At 41.9% G+C, this 20,922-nt stretch overlaps 1 protein-coding gene across 4 annotated transcripts in view; it reads right to left on the minus strand.

The window, feature by feature from the left end:
* atrnl1b (attractin-like 1b) overlaps positions 1-20,922 on the minus strand; it is a 1,047,255-nt gene that overhangs the window by 168,543 nt on the left and 857,790 nt on the right. For all 4 annotated transcript variants that reach the window (XM_078564667.1, XM_078564670.1, XM_078564669.1 and 1 more), the window contains one exon: positions 20,665-20,772. In XM_078564667.1, coding sequence (XP_078420793.1) covers positions 20,665-20,772 — 108 coding nt within the window. The remainder of the gene's footprint in view (positions 1-20,664; positions 20,773-20,922) is intronic.

The following is a 20,922-nucleotide window of genomic DNA, read 5'->3' on the forward strand; positions in this document are numbered from 1 at the left end:
GCAAAAGTCTTTCAGGAACAACTAAATTGTAGTTTTCAGAATCGCAGAATTGTTATGGTGCAGGAGGCCACCATTCGGCCCATCGTGTCTGCACCAACTCTCCAAATGAGCATCATGACTTAGTGCCATTCTCATTTTTCCCTGCACCCTTGCACATTGTCTCTACTCAAGTAATCATCCAATGCCCTCTTAAATGCCTCGATTGAACCTGCCTCCAGGCAGTGCATTCCAAACTCGAACCACTCACTGAGTGAAAAAGTTTTTTCTCACATTACATTTGCTTCTTTTGCAAATCACTTTAAATCTGTGCTCTCTCGGTCTTGATCCTTTTACGAGCGGGAACAGTTTCCTCCTATCCATCCTATCCAGCCCCTTCATGATTTTGAACATTTTGAATTCTTCTCTTCTCCTCTCCAAGAATAGTCCCAACCTCTCCAATCTAGTGTCATAACTCAAGTTTCTCATCCCTGGAACCATTCTTGTAAACCTCTTCTGCGTTCTCTCCGATGTGTTCACATCCCTCCAATAGTGTGGCGCCCAGAACTGTACACAATACTCCAGCTGAGGTCTAACTAGTGTCTTACATAAGCTCAGCATAACCTCGCTGCTCTTGTACTGTTTTACAGCTGGTTCTACACAATTCTTGGGGGTAGGGGGGCGTGGGTGGGGAGACTGTGACTCTTTGCAAACAATTTAGAACCAAAACTTGTACTTTACAGCTTTTTTATCCTTTTTAAGCATATTTCTGCCAATTCATATCACAATGGTGAAATTGGGAAAACCTTTTTCAAACTTAAAATACTGATTTGTATGGCCACAGCTTTGTAAATAAATTTGATTATTACAGTTAACCCAGGCTTAATAGCCTAAGCCGATATGGTGGGTGTTGACTCTCTGTAGGCCATCAAGAGGGTCTAGACTGGTTCCAATGTGCAGCAAAGATTGCAACATACAGAACATCTAGGACAAAGCAGCTCACTTAATTGGCACCTCATCTACCATCTTAAACATTCACTCCCTCCACTGCCGAGGCACAGTGGCAGCAGTGTATACAATCTACAAGTTGCACTGCAGCAACTCAACAAGGCTCCTTCAACAAGACCTTCCAAACCCATGACCTGTACCATCTGGAAGGATAAGGTCAACAGATGCGTGGTACCACCACCACCTGCACATTTCCCTCCAAGCCACACACCATCCTGACTTGGAACTATATCACTGTTCCTTCAATGTCATTGGATCATAATCCTGGATCTCCATTCCTAACAGCACTGTGGGTGTACCTCCATGCCTTGGACTTCAGTGGTTCAAGGAGGAGGCTCGCCACCGCCTTCTCGAGGGCAATCTAGGATGGGCAATAAATGCTGGCCTAGCCAGCGATGCCCACATCCTGGGAACAAATAAAAAAGGTTAAGTATCTTTATAGGTGACAGGGGTCCATGTGATCTCCTGGACTGGTTTTGATTGACTGAGGGAGCTGGGAGTAGAATTTTCCAGAGGGTTTATTCCTTACTGGCCCTGGGGTTTTCTCTCTTTTTCTTGCATCTCCCAAGGGATTACATGTGTGGGAGTGGTTGAGAGGAAGGGTTGTGCTTAACATGATGGTTCAGCCGGGAGCAGGCTTAATGGACCAGCTGGTCTTTCACCATTCATGTAACTTTGTATGTTTAACCAATTAAATCATAGTCATGGACCTTGTAAATTATTTAAGAACCACAATTGAAAAACAGAAATATGTACAATGTTATTTGGCATAGATGTGCAAGAATTATATTTGGCTTTGCCACAGCCTTACTGTTTATTGAGGTAATTGTGAATGGTGGTGGACAATTAAACAAATAATGGGAGGAGGCAGCTCCACAAATAACCCCATCCTCAATGATGGGGGAGCCCGGCACGTCAGTGGAGAAGATAAGGCTGAAGCACTTGCATCCATCTTCAGCCAGAAGTGCCAAGTAGATGATCCATTTCGGCCTCCTCTTGAGGTCCCAGCATCACAGATGCCAGTCTTAAGCCAATTCAATTCACTCCATAGGGTATCAAGAAATGGCACTGGATATTGCAAAGGCTATGAACCTTGACAATGTTCTGGCAATAGTAGTGAAACTTGTGCTCCAGAACAAGCCATGCTCCTAGCCAAGTTATTCCAGTACAGCTACAACACTGGTATCTACCCAATAATGTGCAGCATTGCCCAGATATGCCCTGTTCACAAAAAGCAAGACAAGTCCAACCCATCTAATGACAGCTCCATCAGTCTACTCTCAATCATCAGCAAATTGATGGAAGGGGTCATCAACAGTGCTGTAAGTGGCACTTACTCAGCAATAACCTGCTCACTGACACTCAGGTCAGGGCCACTCAGCTCCTGACCTCATTACAGCCTTGGTCCAAACATGGGCAAAAGAGCTGAACTCAAAAGGTGAGGCCAGAGTGACTGCCCTTGACATCAATGCAACATTTGATTGAGTATGGCATCAAGGAGCCCTAGCAAAACTGAAGTTAAAGAAGAACTGGGAAAACTCTCCACTAGTTGGAGTTCTACCTAGCACAAAGGAAGATGGTTGTGATTGCTGAAAGTCAATCATCTCAGTCCAAGGCATTGCTGCAGGAGCTCCTCAGGGTAGTGCCCTAGGCCCAACTGTCTTCAGCTGCTTCATCAATGACCTTCCTTCCATCATAAGGTCAGAAGTGGGGATGTTCGCTAATGATTGCACAATGTTCAGCACCATTCATGACCCCTCAGAGACTGAAGCAGCCCAGGTCCATATGCAGCCAGACCTGGGCAACATTCAGGCTTGAGTTGATAAGTGGCATGTATCACTCGCACCACAAGTGCTGGGCAATGACCATCTCCGACATGAGAGAATCAATCATCTCCCGTTGACAATCAATTGTACTACCATCACTGAATACGTCGCTATCAACACCTTGCGGATTACCATTGGCCAGAAACAGAACTGTACCAGCCAAATCAATATCATGCCTACAAAAGCAGGTCAGAGACTAGGAATTCTGCGGCAAGTATCTCGCCTCCTGGCTCCCCAAAGCCTGTCCACAATCTATAAGGCACAAGTCAGGAGTATGGTGGAATAATTTCCACTTGCCTGGATGAGTGCGGCTCCAACAACATTCAAGTAGCTTGACACCATCCAGGACAAAGCAGCCTGTTTGACTAGCACCCCATTCACCACCTCAAACATTCATTCTCTCCATCACTGACACTCAGAGGCAGCAGTGTGTGCCATCTAAAAGATGCACTGCAGCAATTCGCCAAGGCTCCTTTAACAGCATCTTCCAAACCCGCAACCTCTGCCACCTCGAAAGACAAGGGCAGTAGACACATGGGAACACCACCACCTGGAAGTTCCCCTCCAAGTCACTCACCATCTTGATTTGGAACTATATCGCTGTTCCTTCACTGTTTCTGGGTCAAAATCCTGGAACTCCCTTCCTAACAGCACTGTGGGTGTACCTACACCACATGGACTGCAGTGGTTCAAGAAGGTAGCTCACCACCATCTTCTCAAGGACAATTAGGGATGGGTAATAAATGCTGGCCTAGCCAATGACGCCCACATCACAACGAACAAATAAAATAAAAAAAACATTTCATCAGTGAATAAATACAGCCCGTTCAATGGATCTCCTACTTAATATATCCACTTTGTTGTGTAGCACAAATCAAAATAAAGATCTTCAGAATGGAACAGGAATATTAAATCTACTGGGTCAATAGTACTCCATTAGTTGAATTTTCTAGGAATGTATTTCCAAGATACCACAAAACATAGCAAGGTCATTTTGTGGTGCTTACATCAGCCCTGAATAATTGCACTCTGTTTCTCTTCTGAAACAATTGCTACAGTTATTTGCTACAACTGGATTTGAAATTTAAGCCAAATTAGAAAGCTTCAGGGGCACAGTCACTCGGGATTACAGGCTAACAATAAGCAGCTTTGGACCTCATCAGTCTTTCGTTGACAACCCCATCACAGAGATATTCACAAGGTCTTCCCATATTACAAGGCCAATTTTATAACAACCACTTCAACTTTCTGACAATCGCATCACTTTTGTGTTTACGTTCAATCTCTAATACACAAAGGTGCAGGTTTTCTAGCCTAAGCTCACTGGTTTTCTGGTGGATCTGGGGTACACAGGCTGTAAATGTGCTCAGTGGTGCACTCCAACGCATTTCTGCCTTCTCTTCTTTTTGAGCAAGCGGGTCCAGTCACATAAAATATATGTATAGTTGAGTGGCTGCACACTGGAGCAAGGAACGCAAAATTGTGAGAGGCTATTTCAAGCGTACCTGCACTGCTTAAAGCCACTTTGCACTTCTTAAATGGAGGTACATTTTGACTGCAGCAGGTGCTAGAAGTCATTTTAAAAGTGTTTACCGGGGCAAGGCACAACAGTAGCACAATATGGCAGAGTGTGTGGTCCCAGATTCTCCAACACAGCACCGGAGGCTTTGGTGCAAGAGGTGGTTGGGAGCAGAGATGTCCTCTGTCCACAGGAGCCCTCCAAACAGACACTGCAAAGGCAGTGGGAACAGACAGCTGTCACAACTAATGCCAGCAGTGTAGCTGCATGGACCTGGATTCTGTACTGCAAAGAGTGGTCAAGGTCAGTAAATGTATCCTCAAATGCCATATCCCATCAACTGCGCCATTAGATTAATAGACTATTCAATTCACCACTTGCCCCTTTCATTTACCGACTAACACAATAAACCACACCTCATGCCTCACAAGCATAATGTCACCTCACTCTCATGCACTGCTGGAAGCCTCACACCTACATCTCTCAGCTTCCATGTATTGCCAGCTACTGAACCATGGCAGGCATATTACCCAAACACATTGCACCACCCTCACTGACACTTCCCTTTCCTTTTCAGGACAAGATGAAGCACAACTGCAGACAGCAGCACCTAACTTGCATGGGACAGGGAAGGCTGCATGTCCTCATCCCAAAGGAGATAGCACTTGCCATCACTGGATTGAGATGGCAGTATGTTCATACCTAAGCCTCCTTCTCACAAGCCAATTCCCCATCATATTGATTTTATTGGCTTAATTTGAGGTCAGATAATTGCCTAATTAGGATTTAAGTTAAAATAAAATACTCTATATAGAAAAAAAAACAAATTCTGGCGATCAATATGCAGGATTAAACAAATGATGGATTCTCAATCAGTAAATTGTTAAGAAAATAAAGAAACTTCCACTTCAGCACAAGCAGAAGCCACCCAATGGCTCAGTGCTGCAGTGGAAGTTTCAGACATGCAAGCTCAGACTGTTGCCATCATGGCTGGCTACATCAAGTGCAAAGGAGCTTGCAAGGTATCATAGCAGTCAAACAATCTGTGCTCCAGCACAGTTAGAATTGCTGAGGCTCTGCCCAGGCGAGTGGCAGTGACTCAATGCAGCGTGAACCTGTTCCTCTCTCAGGATGTCAGTATTTGCCCTCTCACCCCTGCCATTCCACCAGTGCCCTTGCTGTTGCCCGTCAACTAGCCACCCAAGACTACGCTGAGGTTGTGCAGTCCAAAGTCTGGCCCAACTTGAGTCATCCTGCAAGGCCATCTGCAATCTCCCCCAGTGAGAGTCAGCAACATTCCACCAGCCATGCTGCAGCCAGTGGGTAGCACTGCACTGGAGCACTAGGACAGGCAAAGGCACACAGAAAACAGGCACCAAGGAATACACAAGAGAGATTATTTGAATTTTGAAAGCAACATTGTATGGTTTGACTTTTTAAAGTCGCTTTGGGATGACTGTTGTGTGGTGCTTTTTATTTCAGCATTATGGCCAAGAGGACATTGTGATGGTCAGTAACAGAGGGAAGGTAAGATGTGGGATGGGTGTTGAATGAGGAATTGAGGTTGAGTTCACTGGTGCCACAGTCAAAAGAGTCATTCACAGAGAGCTAGGCAGGGAATAGGTTTATTGGTTGACTTCTCCCTTCCTTCTCATCAGCTGCTTGCCTTATATATTGTGGCAAAGGCTGTGTCCTCAAGATGACAAGGTTGTACAGGATGCAGCAGACCTTGACAAATAGTTTTGGACTCTGGAGAGTATTACAGGGCTCCTCCAGAGTGGTGCAAGGGAGTGCAAGTGCTGCTTATGTACCCCAATGGTTTGCTCAATGACATTTTGTGTGGCAACGTGGCTTTTGTTATATGCATGCTGCCCTCCTGTGTGTGGGTTCTGCATTGGAGTCATGAACCAGGTGGTCAGCAGATAACCCTTGTTGCTCAATAGCTACTTTCTGCAGAAAAATGGCATTGCTAGAGTCAGGTCATCATTATATGCTGACTGACATCACGATCTGCCGATCTGCACATTTCAAGCACATGCTCCCAGTGTCTGTGCTAATAGCCGATCCAAAATGGCGCCCGGTGCAGCCCACACCAGAAGTCTGTGCACTACATGCGTTTTGGACTCGAAATAGTATCCCTCGCACTGGAAATACGGCATTAAGCAACCGAATTTTGTAGCCACAATATTAACTCTTCCTTTATGTAACCAAGTTTATGTAACCCAATGTGAATTAATTTTTTAAGCAGCAAAACCTGTATCTACAGTATAATGAAAACAGAAAACACTGGAAATGCACAGTTATGACACCTGTCACTGTGCGCAGTTAAGAAATTACAAATTTTTGGAAAACCTGTTTTAAAGGTTACATTTTTTTTAAAAAAAAGAATCTTGGACACTGTTTCAAAATGGCTCCAACCTATCAGATATAATTGCGAATTTCAGACTGCGTCTCCTTTTCCAAGAGGACCAAAAGACAATCCTTAATTTAATTATTATTCACTGGTGCCTCGTCCAGGAGTCATTGAACTTTTGTTGACGCCTCATTGTAAGAATGTAAATTGTGTCATGGCTAAGAATCACAAGTGGGAATAGGGCTGTTTGAAGTGCCGGTACCTTATTTGAGAGATGACTTGGTATTTTGTGCAGGTTGCATGATAACAGCAGTCATCTTAGCTCCTGCAAAAAGCATTGAAACGGGCAGGAAGCTGAGAGAACCATCTTGAAAAATATCTTCAGAGAATCAAGCAAGAGTTTCAACCCAGGGATAGAGGGAGAGACATCTAGAAACAATTAATATTCTGCTGTAAGTAACTGGGTAGATAAAAGTGCAGATCTAGAAGCAAGGAACCTTCTCTCCTCCCTGTAAACCTATTTCCAACTACAAAACTCACTTGTTAAAGCAATCTCCTGCAATTCAACAGTGGAAGCCATCACAGCTGCAGAGACAACTCTGCAACCTAAAGACCTTCACTTCAACAGTGGAAGCCATCACAGCTGCAGAGACAACTCTGCAACCTAAAGACCTTCACTTCAACAGTGGAAGCCATCACAGCTGCAGAGACAACTCTGCAACCTAAAGACCTTTACTTCGGGCATTGCAACATCTCGACTTCCAAACATATCAGGCCTGCGCCGAACAATAGAGAGACTGAACCGATCCAATTTTTATGGTATTGTTTTTAGTTTCCTCTGTAACTAATCTTTGTATCTATATGTGTTAGTGACTACCTTTTCATGGGTAACTTTCAGAGCAATAGTGTGAAATAAACTAACCTTTTCCTTGTTAAGTAAAAGGCTTTGCTACCATGTTATTTTAAATTGAATTTTTCACTCTCCAAGAAAGAAAATATATGCACATACAAATACATTATTCACGGGCAACTTTGGAGAAACACCTTTAAAGTGTCCGTGACACACAGCATTACATACTCACCTCATGTGCACAGCGTTAATGATAAATTATTTATTTTGACATGTAATGCACTTCAAACATTTCTGGTTTATTCTAGATTTCCCACATTCAGAGTTTTCCTTCTTCCTCTCTACATATATTCTAACCATAAGCACTGGTTTCTGGTGCTGACAACATTGACATCTCTGTTGTCTGAGCCCCATCAGAGGTCAAAAGGCACAAATGCTTTTACCAGATGATTTCTCCCTGATGGTAGTCCTAGCGTCCAAACTAACCTTTACTGTGTCTAGCATTGTGGACTTCCACATTATCAAAGGAAGCATTTCTTACAGTGGTAATTGTATTTGCTGATGATGTGCCTTACAGATGCCACTGATGCTAGTTGCTGCATAATGGCAGTCAATGTAAAAGGAAGCGTTTTTTGCATGCAAGAGTTCAAACAGTGGCAAATCAAACACTACCCACAACAACTTGCATCTTTTCTCAAGTGAAATAAAAGACTAAATCTATCGGTGCATACTCATTTCACTGCAGATCAAAATCTGCAGAGAAACACCTCGGTGTGATGAATGACTCATCCTGGTTATTTTTCAATCTCAAACTAGATGTCTGAACTCTCAATATCTGAGATGGTGTTTGCTTCAAGTGGTGTGGACATTGCAAAGTGTAAGGTGAAAGTCACAGCTTTTGTGTATCAGATAGCATATAGTATGTCATGGGTATTATTATGTATACTATTATTGCAATGACAGGGGTGCTTATTTTAACAGAGAACAAATGCTGCTTTTGACCTGATGGAATGTGATAATCAATGGCACAGTGAGTGTATCAATGCACAAACAGAGCCCTCCAGAAACTTAACATCCCACCAGCCCTATTTAGTTTCCCAGCTTATGAACTCCGTGATAGCATTCTTATTGTGAGTAAAGGGTTTATTTTTCCAATTCCACTACTCAGTTCTAAGATATTTGTGTCTTTTGAACAGAGGACGATAAGAACAGGAGGAGGCCATTTCGCCCCTCAAGCTCTTTCTGGCATTCAATGAGATCACTGCTCATCTGTGACCTAACTCCTTTGACCCATATCCCTTAATAACTTTGGTTAAGGAAAACCCAGCAATCTCAGTTTTAAATCTGGCAATTGATCTAGCATGAACTGATGTTTGGAAGAGAGTTCAAAACTTGTACCGCCCTTTTCATTTCCTAATTCCATACCTGAAAGTTTTGGCTCTAATTTTTAGACTACACTCCCTAAATTCCCTAAACAGCAGAAATAGTTTCTCTTCCCCTTAATAATTTGAAAAATTCAAACAAATCACCCCTTAACCTTCTAAATTTCAGGGATTATGACTCTAGTTTGTGTAATCTCTCCTCTCTTGGAGTCCAAGTGTAATTCTGGTAAAACTGCACTGCATTCCCACCAAGGTTAATAACTCCTTCCTAAGGCATTTTGCCCAGAGCTGCTCACAGTACTCCAGATGTGGCCTACGCATGACTTTATATAACTGAAGCGTAACTTCTACCCACTTGTATTATTGTCCTCTGGATATAAAGGCCAGAATTCCCTTAGCTTTATTTGATTATTTTCTATACCTGGTCATGACATTTTAATGTTATTTGTACCTGGAATGTCAAGTCTTTTTAGACCCCCACTGTTTCCAGCATTCCACCATTTAGAAAGTACCCTGTTCTATCCTCTTTAGGTTCAAAATGGATGGCCTTAAATTGAAATCAGTTCACCACTTTAAAGTATTCTTCTGCAAAAAAAAAAATATTTTGGAGGAACTTTGGTTGCGAAGAGAAAGCAGCAGCACAATGTGCGTATTGCCAGCATAATAGAATAAAATATGGAACAAGTTACTAGATGAATTAGAAGAGAATAAGTATACTGTATGGAACAATGTGTCATTAACCTTGCTCAAATGCACGTTATGTTTTTCCAATATGTTCTATTACTTCTGAAATAGCTTCAAAATCTTACTGTTGTTCTCTCTTCTAGGATTTGACTTGACCAATTCAAGTTAACAGTACTTTTTATGAAAGCTTATGAGAAATACATCACATCTGCAGGCTCCTATTTCTATACCTATTTCTAGCAATGCAATATAAGCCATACCTACATACATAACTAACAGCCATCCTTGATACTTACCATAGCACTTTTCGTCAACTTAGCCTTGCACATATACTGCAGTATGCATAAAACAGGAAACACTGCAACTGCCTTAAACCCTGTTGAAGTCCCTATTTGTGGGTTGCCTGAACCAGGATCTAGGACCTTTTGCCATTCACCTTTTTTTTTAATTCATTCATGGGTTAAGGACATTAAGGAAAGGTCAGCACTGGCTTCCCATCACTAATTGCTCTTGAGAAGTTGGTGTGAGCTGCCTCCTTGAACTGCTGCAGTCTGTGCAGTCTAGGTACATGCAAAGTGCTGTTAGGAAGGGAACTCTAGGATTTTGGAGACTACCAGTCTAACTACTGTAAACACAGATGCTGCCATTGCCTTCAAGTGTGAGCATCTCACGCCTTCTTGCCAGCAAAACAATCTGGGCTTCCCTTTAATTTTTAATAGCCATGTATCTCAGATCTGTTGTTGGGCAGACTTTAGAGTAGGTCACAAGACCTCTTCATTTTACCTTAAATTAGAGACGCAGTCCCAAAACAACAATCTGATAAGCCTCATATTTGTAACACAATCAAGCGGGCTTCTTTATCTTGAATGGTGTTGAACTTCATGAATGTTGTTTGGAGCTTCATTCATTCAAACAAGTGGAGAGTATTCAGTCACATTCCTGACTTGCGCCTTGTATATGGTGAAATGGTCTTGGAGGGGCAGGACATAAGGTACTCACCTATGTGGCTTAATATAATCTGAGGGCCTCTGCAATAAAATAGGATTTTTTTTTACATCTCCTGGTTCCCTCCAATGGTGATCAGATATGTGCATAGAACAAATAGATAGACTCTCTGCTATTCAATCTGGTTACGCTCTAACTATTTTAGCTACTAATGTTTCCAGAACATTAGTGTAGATGTGTTCTAACTGGCTCCTCAACTGTGCCTTGGTTGTAACATCAGAAATAACATGAAGCACAGCTCATGAAGCTACTTCTCTTTTTAATTCATTCAAAGGTTGAGCACGTCACTGGCAAAGCCAGTATTTAATGCCCATCCCTAATTGCCCTTGAGAAGGTATTAACAAGGAAAAAAAAGTCTCATTTAAAAATAAAACATTTCAATAAACCAAAATAGCAACAATAAAACCCCAATTGGCTTATAGCCTGTGTTAGTGTATATGTAACACTGGTGATGGACAACACGATGTTTTAAGACAGTTGCTTATTCATTTTGGATATTGCATTATAATTGACTATAATCAAAATTCTGCCAACTGTTCAGTTACTTTGGGAAATCTGCACCACAAAGCAAATGTTTTCTCTCCACAAGATGTGGAAAATCGTTTCCACTACACAACATTTTTGATGCTATTTTCTGCATGGGGAAGAGTACTCAAAAGTCAACAAGCAGAAACTCTGCCAGTGCGAACTTCACAGCAACTTGGAAACACTTAAGCACAGTGATGGGTTTCTTCATGTGTCAGAGACCCGGCTGACCCCAGAAAGGGTCTCTATCAGAATTCCAATATCAATAGCAATTTGGATATTTAAAACAGCTTGCATTTATATACCACCTTCAACAGAGTCACAGGAGCATTATCAAACAAAGTGTGACATTTAGGCACAAATGGAGATATTAGTACAGATGACCAGAAATTTTGTCAAAATAGTAGGTTTTAGGGAGCATCTTAAAAGGAAGAGGAGAGAGGTAAAGATTTGGAGAGGTTTAGGGAGGAAATTCCAAAACCTCGGGCCTAGGCGGGTGAAGGTATGTCTACCAATAGTGGAGTGATTAAAATCAGGGACACACAAGAGGCTAGAATTAGAAGAGCAAAGGTATTAAAACAATAGAAAAGCTACGACATAGAAGGGACCATTCAGCCCATCATTCTGGGCCAGCCAAAAAAAAAGGAAAAAAATGAACTAGTCGCTCATTTTACTTCCACTTTCCAGCACCTGGTCCGTAGCCTTGCAGGTTACAGCACTCAGGTGCAGGTTCAAATACCTTTCAAATGAATTGAGAATTTCAGCCTCAACTACCAATTCGGGCAGTGAATTGCAGATGCCCACCACCCTCTGGGTGAAAAACTTTTCCCACTCTCTCCAGAGCAATTATGTCCTTCCTGTAATGTGGTGACCAGAGCTGTACACAAAATTCCAGCTGTGGCCTAACCAGCATTTTATACAGCTCCTGCATTACATCCCTGCTTTTGCATTCAATACCTCGTCTAATATAGGAAAGCATTCTGTATGCTTTCTTGACCACTTTATCCATCTGCCCTGTCACTTTCAGGGACCTGTGGACATGTACTCAAAGGTCTGTCACTTCTTCAACCCCTCTCAATATCCTCCCATTTATTGAGTATTCCCTTGCTTTGTTTGCCTTTGATTGAATTCCATTTGCCACTTTTCCTCCCACTCAACCAAACCATTGATACCATTCTGGAGACAACAGTTATCCTCTTCACTTTCAACTACACAGCCAGTTTTTGTTTCATCCACACATTTCTTGATCATACCTCCCACATTTAAGTTCAAAATCATTAATATATACAACAAATAACAAGGGCTCCAACACTGAGCCCTGTAGAACGCCACTGGAAACCATTTCCCATTCGCAAAAAACATGCATTGACCATTACCATAAAAGCGAATACTGCGGATGATGGAAATCTGAAATAAAAACAGAAAATACTGGAAAAGCTCAGCAGGTCCAACAGCATCCGTGGAGAGAGAAACAGAGTTAACGTTTCGAGTCTGTATGTCCCTTCTTCACAGCTGAAGAGAAGTAGAAATGTGGGGCAGGATTTTCCCCTGGTCATGTGGGCGCGGCAGGCGGGAATGGCTGCAAGACACACTGCTGCCCGCGATCTGGTTCTGACCGCGATTTCACGCTAGCTGCCCAATTAACGGCCAGCCAGTGTGAAACATGTGCTAAGAGCCTCAGTGCTGCCGGGGTGGGGGCAGGAGGGGCGCGAGTGCTGAAGTCTGTGCATGCGTGGGGAGCGCAGACTGAAAGCTCCCTGAAAGCACAGAGCTGCCTCAGGGAGCTGAAGGACTTTAAATACAAAAATAAACATTTTACAAATGACATAAACATGTCCCCACATGTGACTCAGTCACATGAAGAGGGACATGTAAAAAATGATGTTAATTCGAAGATGAGGTGCTGTTCCTCCAGTTTGCGTTAGGCTTCACTGGAACACTGCAGCAGGCCAAAGGTGGACATGTGGGCATGAGAACAGGATGGTGTGTTGAAATGGCAAGCAACCGAAAGGTCTGGGTCATGCTTGCAGACAGACCAAAGGTGTTCTGCAAAGTGGTCACCCAATCTGTGTTTGGTCTCCCCAGTGTAGAGGAGACCGCATTGGGAGCTGTGAATGTAGTAGACCAAACTGAAGGAGGTGCAAGTGAAGCGTTGCTTCACCTGAAAGGAGTGTTTGGGCCCTCAGATGGTGAGGAGGGAGGAGGTAAAGGGGCAGGTGTTGCGCCTTCTGCAATTACATGCTGTGGAAAGGGGATGAGGAGTTGGGGGGTGATGGAAGAGTGGACCAGGGTGACCCGGAGGGATGGTCCCTATGGAATGCCGACAGAGAGGTGAAGGGAAGGTGTGTTTGATGGTGACATCATGCTGGAGTTGGCAGAAATGGTGGAGGATGATCCTTTGGATGCATAGGCTGGTGGGGTGAAAAGTGAGGACAAGAGGGACCCTATCATGGTTCTGGGAGGGAGGGGAAGATGTGAGTGCAGAGGTTCGGGAGATGGGTCAGACACGGTTGAGGGCTCTTGTCAACCACAGTGGGTGAGAAACCTTGGTTAAGGAAGAAGAAAACATGTCAGAAGCACCGTTTTGGAAAGTGGTGTCATCGGAATAGATGCGACAGAGGCGAAGGAACTGAGAGAATAAGATGAAGTCCTTACAGGAAGCAGGGTCCAAGGAGCTGTAATTGAGGTAGCTGTGAGAGTCGGTGGGCTTGTAAAGAATATTGGTAGACAGTCTATCACCAGAAATGGAGACAGAGAGGTCAAGGAAGGGAAGGGAAGTGTCGGAGATGGATCATGTGAAGGTGATAGGGGGTGGAAATTGGAAGCAAAATTGATCAATTTTTCCAGGTCCAGACAAGAGCATGAAGCGGCACCGAAATAGTTGTCAATGCACCGAAAAAAGAGTTGTGGGAGACGGCCCGGTAGGATTGGGACAAGGAATGTTCCACGTAACCCATAAAGAGACAGGCATAACTGGGGCCCATGCACATACCCATAGCCACAGCTTTGATTTGGAGGAAGTGAGACAAGCTTAAGGAGAAATTGTTCAGTGAGAGAACAAGTTCAGCCAGATGGAGGAGAGTAGTGGTGGATGGGGATTGTTCAAGCCTCTGTTCAAAGAAGAAGTGGAGAGCCCTCAGACCATCCTCGTGGGGGAGGGAGGTGTAGAGGAATTGGATGTCCAATGTGAAGAGGAGGCGGTTAGGGCCAAGGAACTGGAAATTGTTGATATAACGTAGGGCATCAGAGGAATTGTGGATGTAGGTGGGAAGAGACTGGACAAGGGGAGAGAGAATGGAGACAAGAAAGGAAAAAAAGAGTTCCATGGGGAAGGAACAGGCTGACACGATCAGTCTACCGGGACAGTCCTGTTTGTGGATTTTGGGAAGGAGGTAGAAGCTGCCTGTCCACGGTTGGGAGACTATGAGGTTGGAAGCTGTGGAGGGAAGATCTCCAAAGTTAGTGACATGACTTCATCCCCCCTGGAGATCTTCCCTCCGTGACCTCATCTCCTCTGGAGATCTTCCATAAAATTCCATCAAAAGGCTGACCAGGTTGTGCCTGTTGCATTTCTTCAGTACTCTTCAGGCTTCTGAACCTTAATGAGCTTTAAAAAAATGTGATCTTCGGAGACAGTTCTCAGCCAATCGGAGGCTAATTTTCATGATATGCATTCTGTCTCCAAATAGATCTAGATTTTCATATCTCTGAGATCCCAAAGCACAGGGTTTCATCTTTTGGCAAGTAAACGTTAAAAAATATTACTTTTTTAGAATTAAAGACAAGTTAATAAAAATAATTAAAATTAAAAATGAGGGAGAGGGACATGTAGTTTGAACTACAAGACAGAGAGAAGTGCTCAAATTACTTGAAATTATTTATGATTTTTTTTAGAATTAAACATAGGAATGAAGTTGCTCACAAATGGCTTCATCACCATAGGATCAGGATTTGTCTTAGTACCATCGTCAGTGAGGTAAAACTTTAAAAAAAGCTGATAAGCTTGGAATTCTTTGGGCAAGTTAGTAGTTAATAGTTAATAGTTCATTGCTCCTAAATTTTTGTTTGTGTCATCACTAATTTGCATCCAAGGTACATTTTTAAAAATCATAGGAACATAAGGACAGGAATAGGCCACTCATTCTCTCAAGCCTGTTTCAACATTCAATCAGATCATGGCTGATCTGCATTTCAACACTTGACACATAACCCTAGATAACTTTCCCAAAAATCCATCAATCTTGGGGCGGAATCATCTCCGATTTGCACTAAGTGCAGTAGCAGGTGCCGGCTGTAATGGCGGCTTCTCACATCGTAACGTCCCAAACCCGCCTCATTAATTATGCATGCACGGGAAACACGCCATTTCCACGGCAGGCGGGATTTCATTCGCCCACCATGCCATCACCTCACCGCTTCATCATACCAGGCACCATATCTGAAGTGCAGCTGCGCGCACACTTCTCAGTGCTTCCAGCCCAGGGCTGCTGCACGGAAGACATGACCCCGAAAGGCAAAAAGACTGCAGCCCCCCCAGGTTCAATGATGCATCCTCGAACAACATTTGGATGCCGTGGAGGGATGCTGTGGCGTCATTTAACAAGTCTACCATTTCTTTATTATCTGCTGTACTCTCATCTGTTACTGTCTTTTATGGGTCCACATTTTCTTCAGCACTCATTCTCTTATTATACTGATGAAAATATTTGCTGTTGCACCTCTTATTTTCTGGAGACCCCTCTCCCACTCTGCTGAATTTCTACTTTTTCTTTCATTTATATAAGCCTTTTCATCTAGCTTGATACTGTATCTTATCTTATTTGTTGACCATTGTTCCTTAGCTATACAAGTGAAGTCTGTGCCTTTTAGGGCTAGTTTTGTATTGTACCAATACTTATATGAATGTCTGTCTCTAGGTTTACTCATTAACAATCCACTCCAGTTTATTGTGGCTGACTTACTTCTGATCCCTTTGATGTTTGGCTTGTTTAAATGTAAAACATTTGCTTGTAACCCAGCTATTCTCTCTCAAAGTTATATCAAATTCCAATCATATTGGTGATTATTTGCAAGATGTTGCCTAAAATTATCAGATTAACTAATTCTGCTTCATTAACATAAATCTGGTATAGCCTGATCCCTTATCAGTTCTAAAACATATTGTTCTTGTTACGGACAGGAGGGGTGTTAATTTAAACAGCACTACTTTCTCCTCTCACCGCCCTTCGTAAACAGAACGGTGTTTCGATTTGTTTCCCTCTTTAAAGCAGTGGCGTATTTCCCAACCCCTCGGTTTTGGTGCAAACTAGTTTTCTATTAATAACCCCAGAGCATACTCGAGATAGGATGAACTCAAAGGGTTAGTTTGCTTTCACACACTCGAAAAAGAGGGTTCACAATGCCCCCTCGCATTCAGATAATAGAGAGGGATCAAGAAAAGAAAGATTTACAGTACAAAGACCGCAGAAAATAAATATTGTTTCACATGGGTTCCAGAGTCCAGAATCAAAGTCCAATGAGGTATTCCTTCATGGAAGTCAGTGGGCTGAAAACTGATGTTGCAGAGTTCATTTTTCCAGCAGTGTGGATTTCACAAGATGAGACAGGCATGCAGAGATGAATCAGTCTCGTAGTGATGGTACAGAGATTTCAACAGAAACAGGGTAGGTGGGCCAGAGCTCCTTTGGTGTGGCCTGCTAGTCAGATGTTAAAAAGTAGACTAAGCTTTTCAGTTAAGCAAGGCAATATTACTTGTTCCACAAGCCAGACATACATGTCACATGACATCCACCTCTCCACCATTTTGACAAAGGATGTGTATCCATCATCTAGATTCCAATGCCTGTTAAATATCTCGGCCATTAGGAATTGAAAGAAAGGTTGTGAGGCCTTTGTCTTAACACATGATCCGTCTCCTTCAGGGCAGCCTGGGTTATTAAATGCAGGTGGCCTTTGTATAGCTATCTTTGAAGTCTGGCTATACAGTCCACAGGCTAGTTAGTGGTTCCTCGGAGATAACGAAATGAGAGTTTTCCAATAACTGCCAAGTGGCTTCTTTTGTTCAGGGAGCCACAGACAGACACAATTTCAGCCATTTTAAAGATTTTTGTTCAGTTTTTATAAGTTTAGCAATAGTGATGAGCGTATCTACATATGTTATAAAAATATACAATGTGAGGTCATAGTCCCTCACAGTCCAGAAAAATGTCCATGCATTCTAAAAATTCATTGCTTTTACTACTTAGCTTCTCCCAGGATATGTGAAAATTGAATATAGCGGGAAATATAATACAAGGAAAGTCTGAACATTTTCTAGAAGCACCTATCTGACCTTTAAGAATGACCTCAATATGTTTATGGTTATAAATGTTTGAAGAACATAATATTTGAACTTATTAAGAATTTCAGAATTATTGCTCCAAATGTTGCTAATTTTATAACTTGTTTTGATCCAACAGATGCAGCTGATATAATTTTAGGTGCAAATATCACTCTTAAATTAAAGTTGCCCCTTTGGTTAATTAGTTCAGAATTGAAATTTAATTTAAAAACTTGGAAAATATATTATCAGCTACTAAACCACTATGTAAAAAACAATCACACAAAAATTGCAACAAATATTGATTCAAATGTTAATGCTCTTAAAAAAGTTTACACACACACACAAACAAAAACAATTGAACTTCTAAACCTGTTAAATATATCAGAGCCGTGATTTTCCCTGTGACAGTCCATCTGATAGCCAAGCTGACAGAATTCACCCAACTGAGGAAAGTGCATTCAACTGAATAGCACCCTGGGAGTTGAACTCGCTACCTTCTAAATTGACCATTTGAGCTGCATGTTAAAAATATTATTTAAATGTACAAAAGCTGTAACATGAGTTACAAGAGATATGGTAAATCAAGCCACCCAACGTCTTTGTACACAGATTTCAGGGCGAATATCAGCTATATACAGCAAACATTTGACATTTATATCAAAATCATTTAAGAAATGCCAGTAGACAATTAATTACTCAAATCAGAGCTACTTTCCTACCTTTAGGAAGTGCTTAAAATGAATCTATTGTCATCACTGTTATTCATGTATATGCCCACAATTTAAACCCAATGTTTTAGATTAGTGTCATTTAATGCAGGGGAGTTACCCCTATCCAGGCCAATATTTATCCCTCAATCAACATCAGTAAAATAGATTATCTGGTCATTATCACATTGCTCTTTGTAGGAGCTTGCTGCGCACAAAATGGCTGCTGTGTTTTCTACATTACAACAGTGATTACAGTACAAAGTACTTAACTGATGTATGCACGTTGAGACATCCGATGTCAATGAAAAGCGCAATATAAATGCAAGTCTTTTATTTCTATTTTCTTAAGGAATATATCTTTGTAAATGACATTTTGCTGCTGGTCGCTGATCAGCAATGCTAGAATTCCTACGTATTGCCTTTTAAGATGAATATAGTGAAATTTCAGCTTGAAAAATCAAAATGCAACAAAGACAGTACATGTTTTTTGATAGTTGTGATTATAAGCATAAGGCTGTGAAGGCAAACTTATCTTTTCAAGCTAGCAAACTTCTGAGTAACCACAATAACAGAATTAATAACAATGGCAATAAATCAGTGACAGCCTTGCCAAAGAGAGAAGAATTACTTCAATACCCTGGAGTTTCAAGTAGGGAGCCATGTTCAAAGAGAGTACAGGTCAGAGAACTGGCACGATATGTACATTAAAACATACGAACAAGAAACAAGAGTCGGCCATTCGGCCCCTCAAGCCTGCTTCACCATTCAATAAGGTCATGGCTGATCTGACTGTGGTCCCAACTCTACATTCTGCCTACCCCTGATAACCTTTGACTCCCTTGTTAGTCAAGAATCTATCTACCTCTGACTTAAAAATGTTCAATGACCCTGGTTCCACCACTCTCCAAGGAAGAGTTCCAAAGACTCATGACCCTTAGAAAAAAAGTTCTTCTCATCTCCATTTTAAATGGGAGACCACTTATTTTTAAACTACTTCCCCTAGTTCTAGTTTCTCCCACAAGGAGGAACATCCTTTCAGCGTCCACCCTGTCAAGTCCCCTTAGGATCTTATATGTTTGATTAAGATCACCCCTCATTCTTCCAAACTCCAATGGATACAGGACCACTCTGTCCAACCTTTCCTGATAAGATAACACCCTAATCCTAGGTATCAGTTGAGTGAACCTTCTCTGAACTGGTTCTAATGCATTTATATCCTTTTTTAAATTATGAGGCCAAAACTGTACACAGTATTCCAGATGTGGTCTCGCCAATGCCCTGTACAACTGCAGCTAAACATGCCTACTTTTATATTTAAAAATATAAAAAGAATTTTATATTGCAATAAATGACAACAATAAATGAATTTGCCTTCCTGAACACTTGCTATACCCGCAGATGAACCTTTTGAAATTCATGTACCTCCAGATCCCTCCATACTTCAGAGTTCTCCAATCTCTCTCCATTTAAATAATATGCCACTTCTCTATTCTTCCTGCCAAAGTGGACATGTTCACATTTTCCCACATTATGCTCTATCCGCCAAATTTTTGTCCAATCACTTAACCTATCTATGTCCCTTGCAGATTCCATATGTCCTGTTCACAAGTTACTTTCCTCCCTACTTTTGAGTCATCAGCAAACTTAGCAACCATACATTTGGTCCCTTCATCCAAGCCATTGGTATAAATTGCAAATAGTTGAGGCCCTAGCACTCCATGTGGCATGTGCCATGATCCATAGATTACACCTAGCCAGCCTGAAAATGACCCATTTATGCCTACTCTCTGCTTCCTGTTAGCTAACCAATCCTCTATCCGTGCTAATATGTTACCCCCTACACCAGGAGCTCTTATTTTGTGTAGTAACCTTTGATGTGGCACCTTGTCAAATGCCTTCTGGAAATCTAAGTACATCACATCCACAGGTTCCCCTTTATCCACATTGCTTGTTACTCCCTCAAAACACTCCAATAAATTAGTCAAACATGATTTCTCTAGATAGCGATAATGCTAACTTTGACCTGAGTTGTCTTTGAACACGGATACTTACTGGAAACATGGGATTTCTGAACTTATCTTATATAGTTGCCTTCTGTGCTTTAAAATCATTGTTCATTAGCTGTCATTATTCATGGCATTCTTGCACTATTTATGCTAATAAGGCAAAGATTATTGCTTTCTAAGATCATACCAGACAATAAGGTCATGGCTGATTTAATTTTAACTCCACTTTCCTTCCTATCTCCTATACTCTTTGATTCCCTTGTCAATCAGGAATCTATACAACACAACCTTAAAAATATTCAAAGACCCTGCCTCCGCTGCTCTCTGGGAAGAGAATCCTACAGATTCACGACCTTCCAAAAGAAAAAAATTCTTTAATCTCCATCTTAAATGGGAGACCCCTTAGTTTTAAACTGTGTCCTCTAGTTCTAGTCTTTTCCACAAGGGGAAACATAAATATGCAGATGTTCAGAACACAGTTACTGTTAGGGTCCTTACCTCTAATGGTCCTCTTATGATATCAAGCTGTTCACTTCCAACTTCCAGGGCAACATCAACAGATGCAAAAGGACGACTGGCCATCTGCTGTCTTTCTCGCATGAGTTGCTGTTTGAAAAAAAAGATGTTGTTGAAAAATTGGGGAAGAAAATAATGTCTTGAGGAAAAATGTAACAATTTGGAAACATTATAGTGTCACTTTTTTAAAAACTCTTGTATAAACTTCCAGACCTGCAAAAGTATTGTTGCACCATATCA

The sequence above is a fragment of the Cetorhinus maximus genome, chromosome 20 (genome assembly GCF_964194155.1).
Source record: "Cetorhinus maximus chromosome 20, sCetMax3.hap1.1, whole genome shotgun sequence".
NCBI classification, from domain to species: Eukaryota; Metazoa; Chordata; class Chondrichthyes; order Lamniformes; family Cetorhinidae; genus Cetorhinus; species Cetorhinus maximus.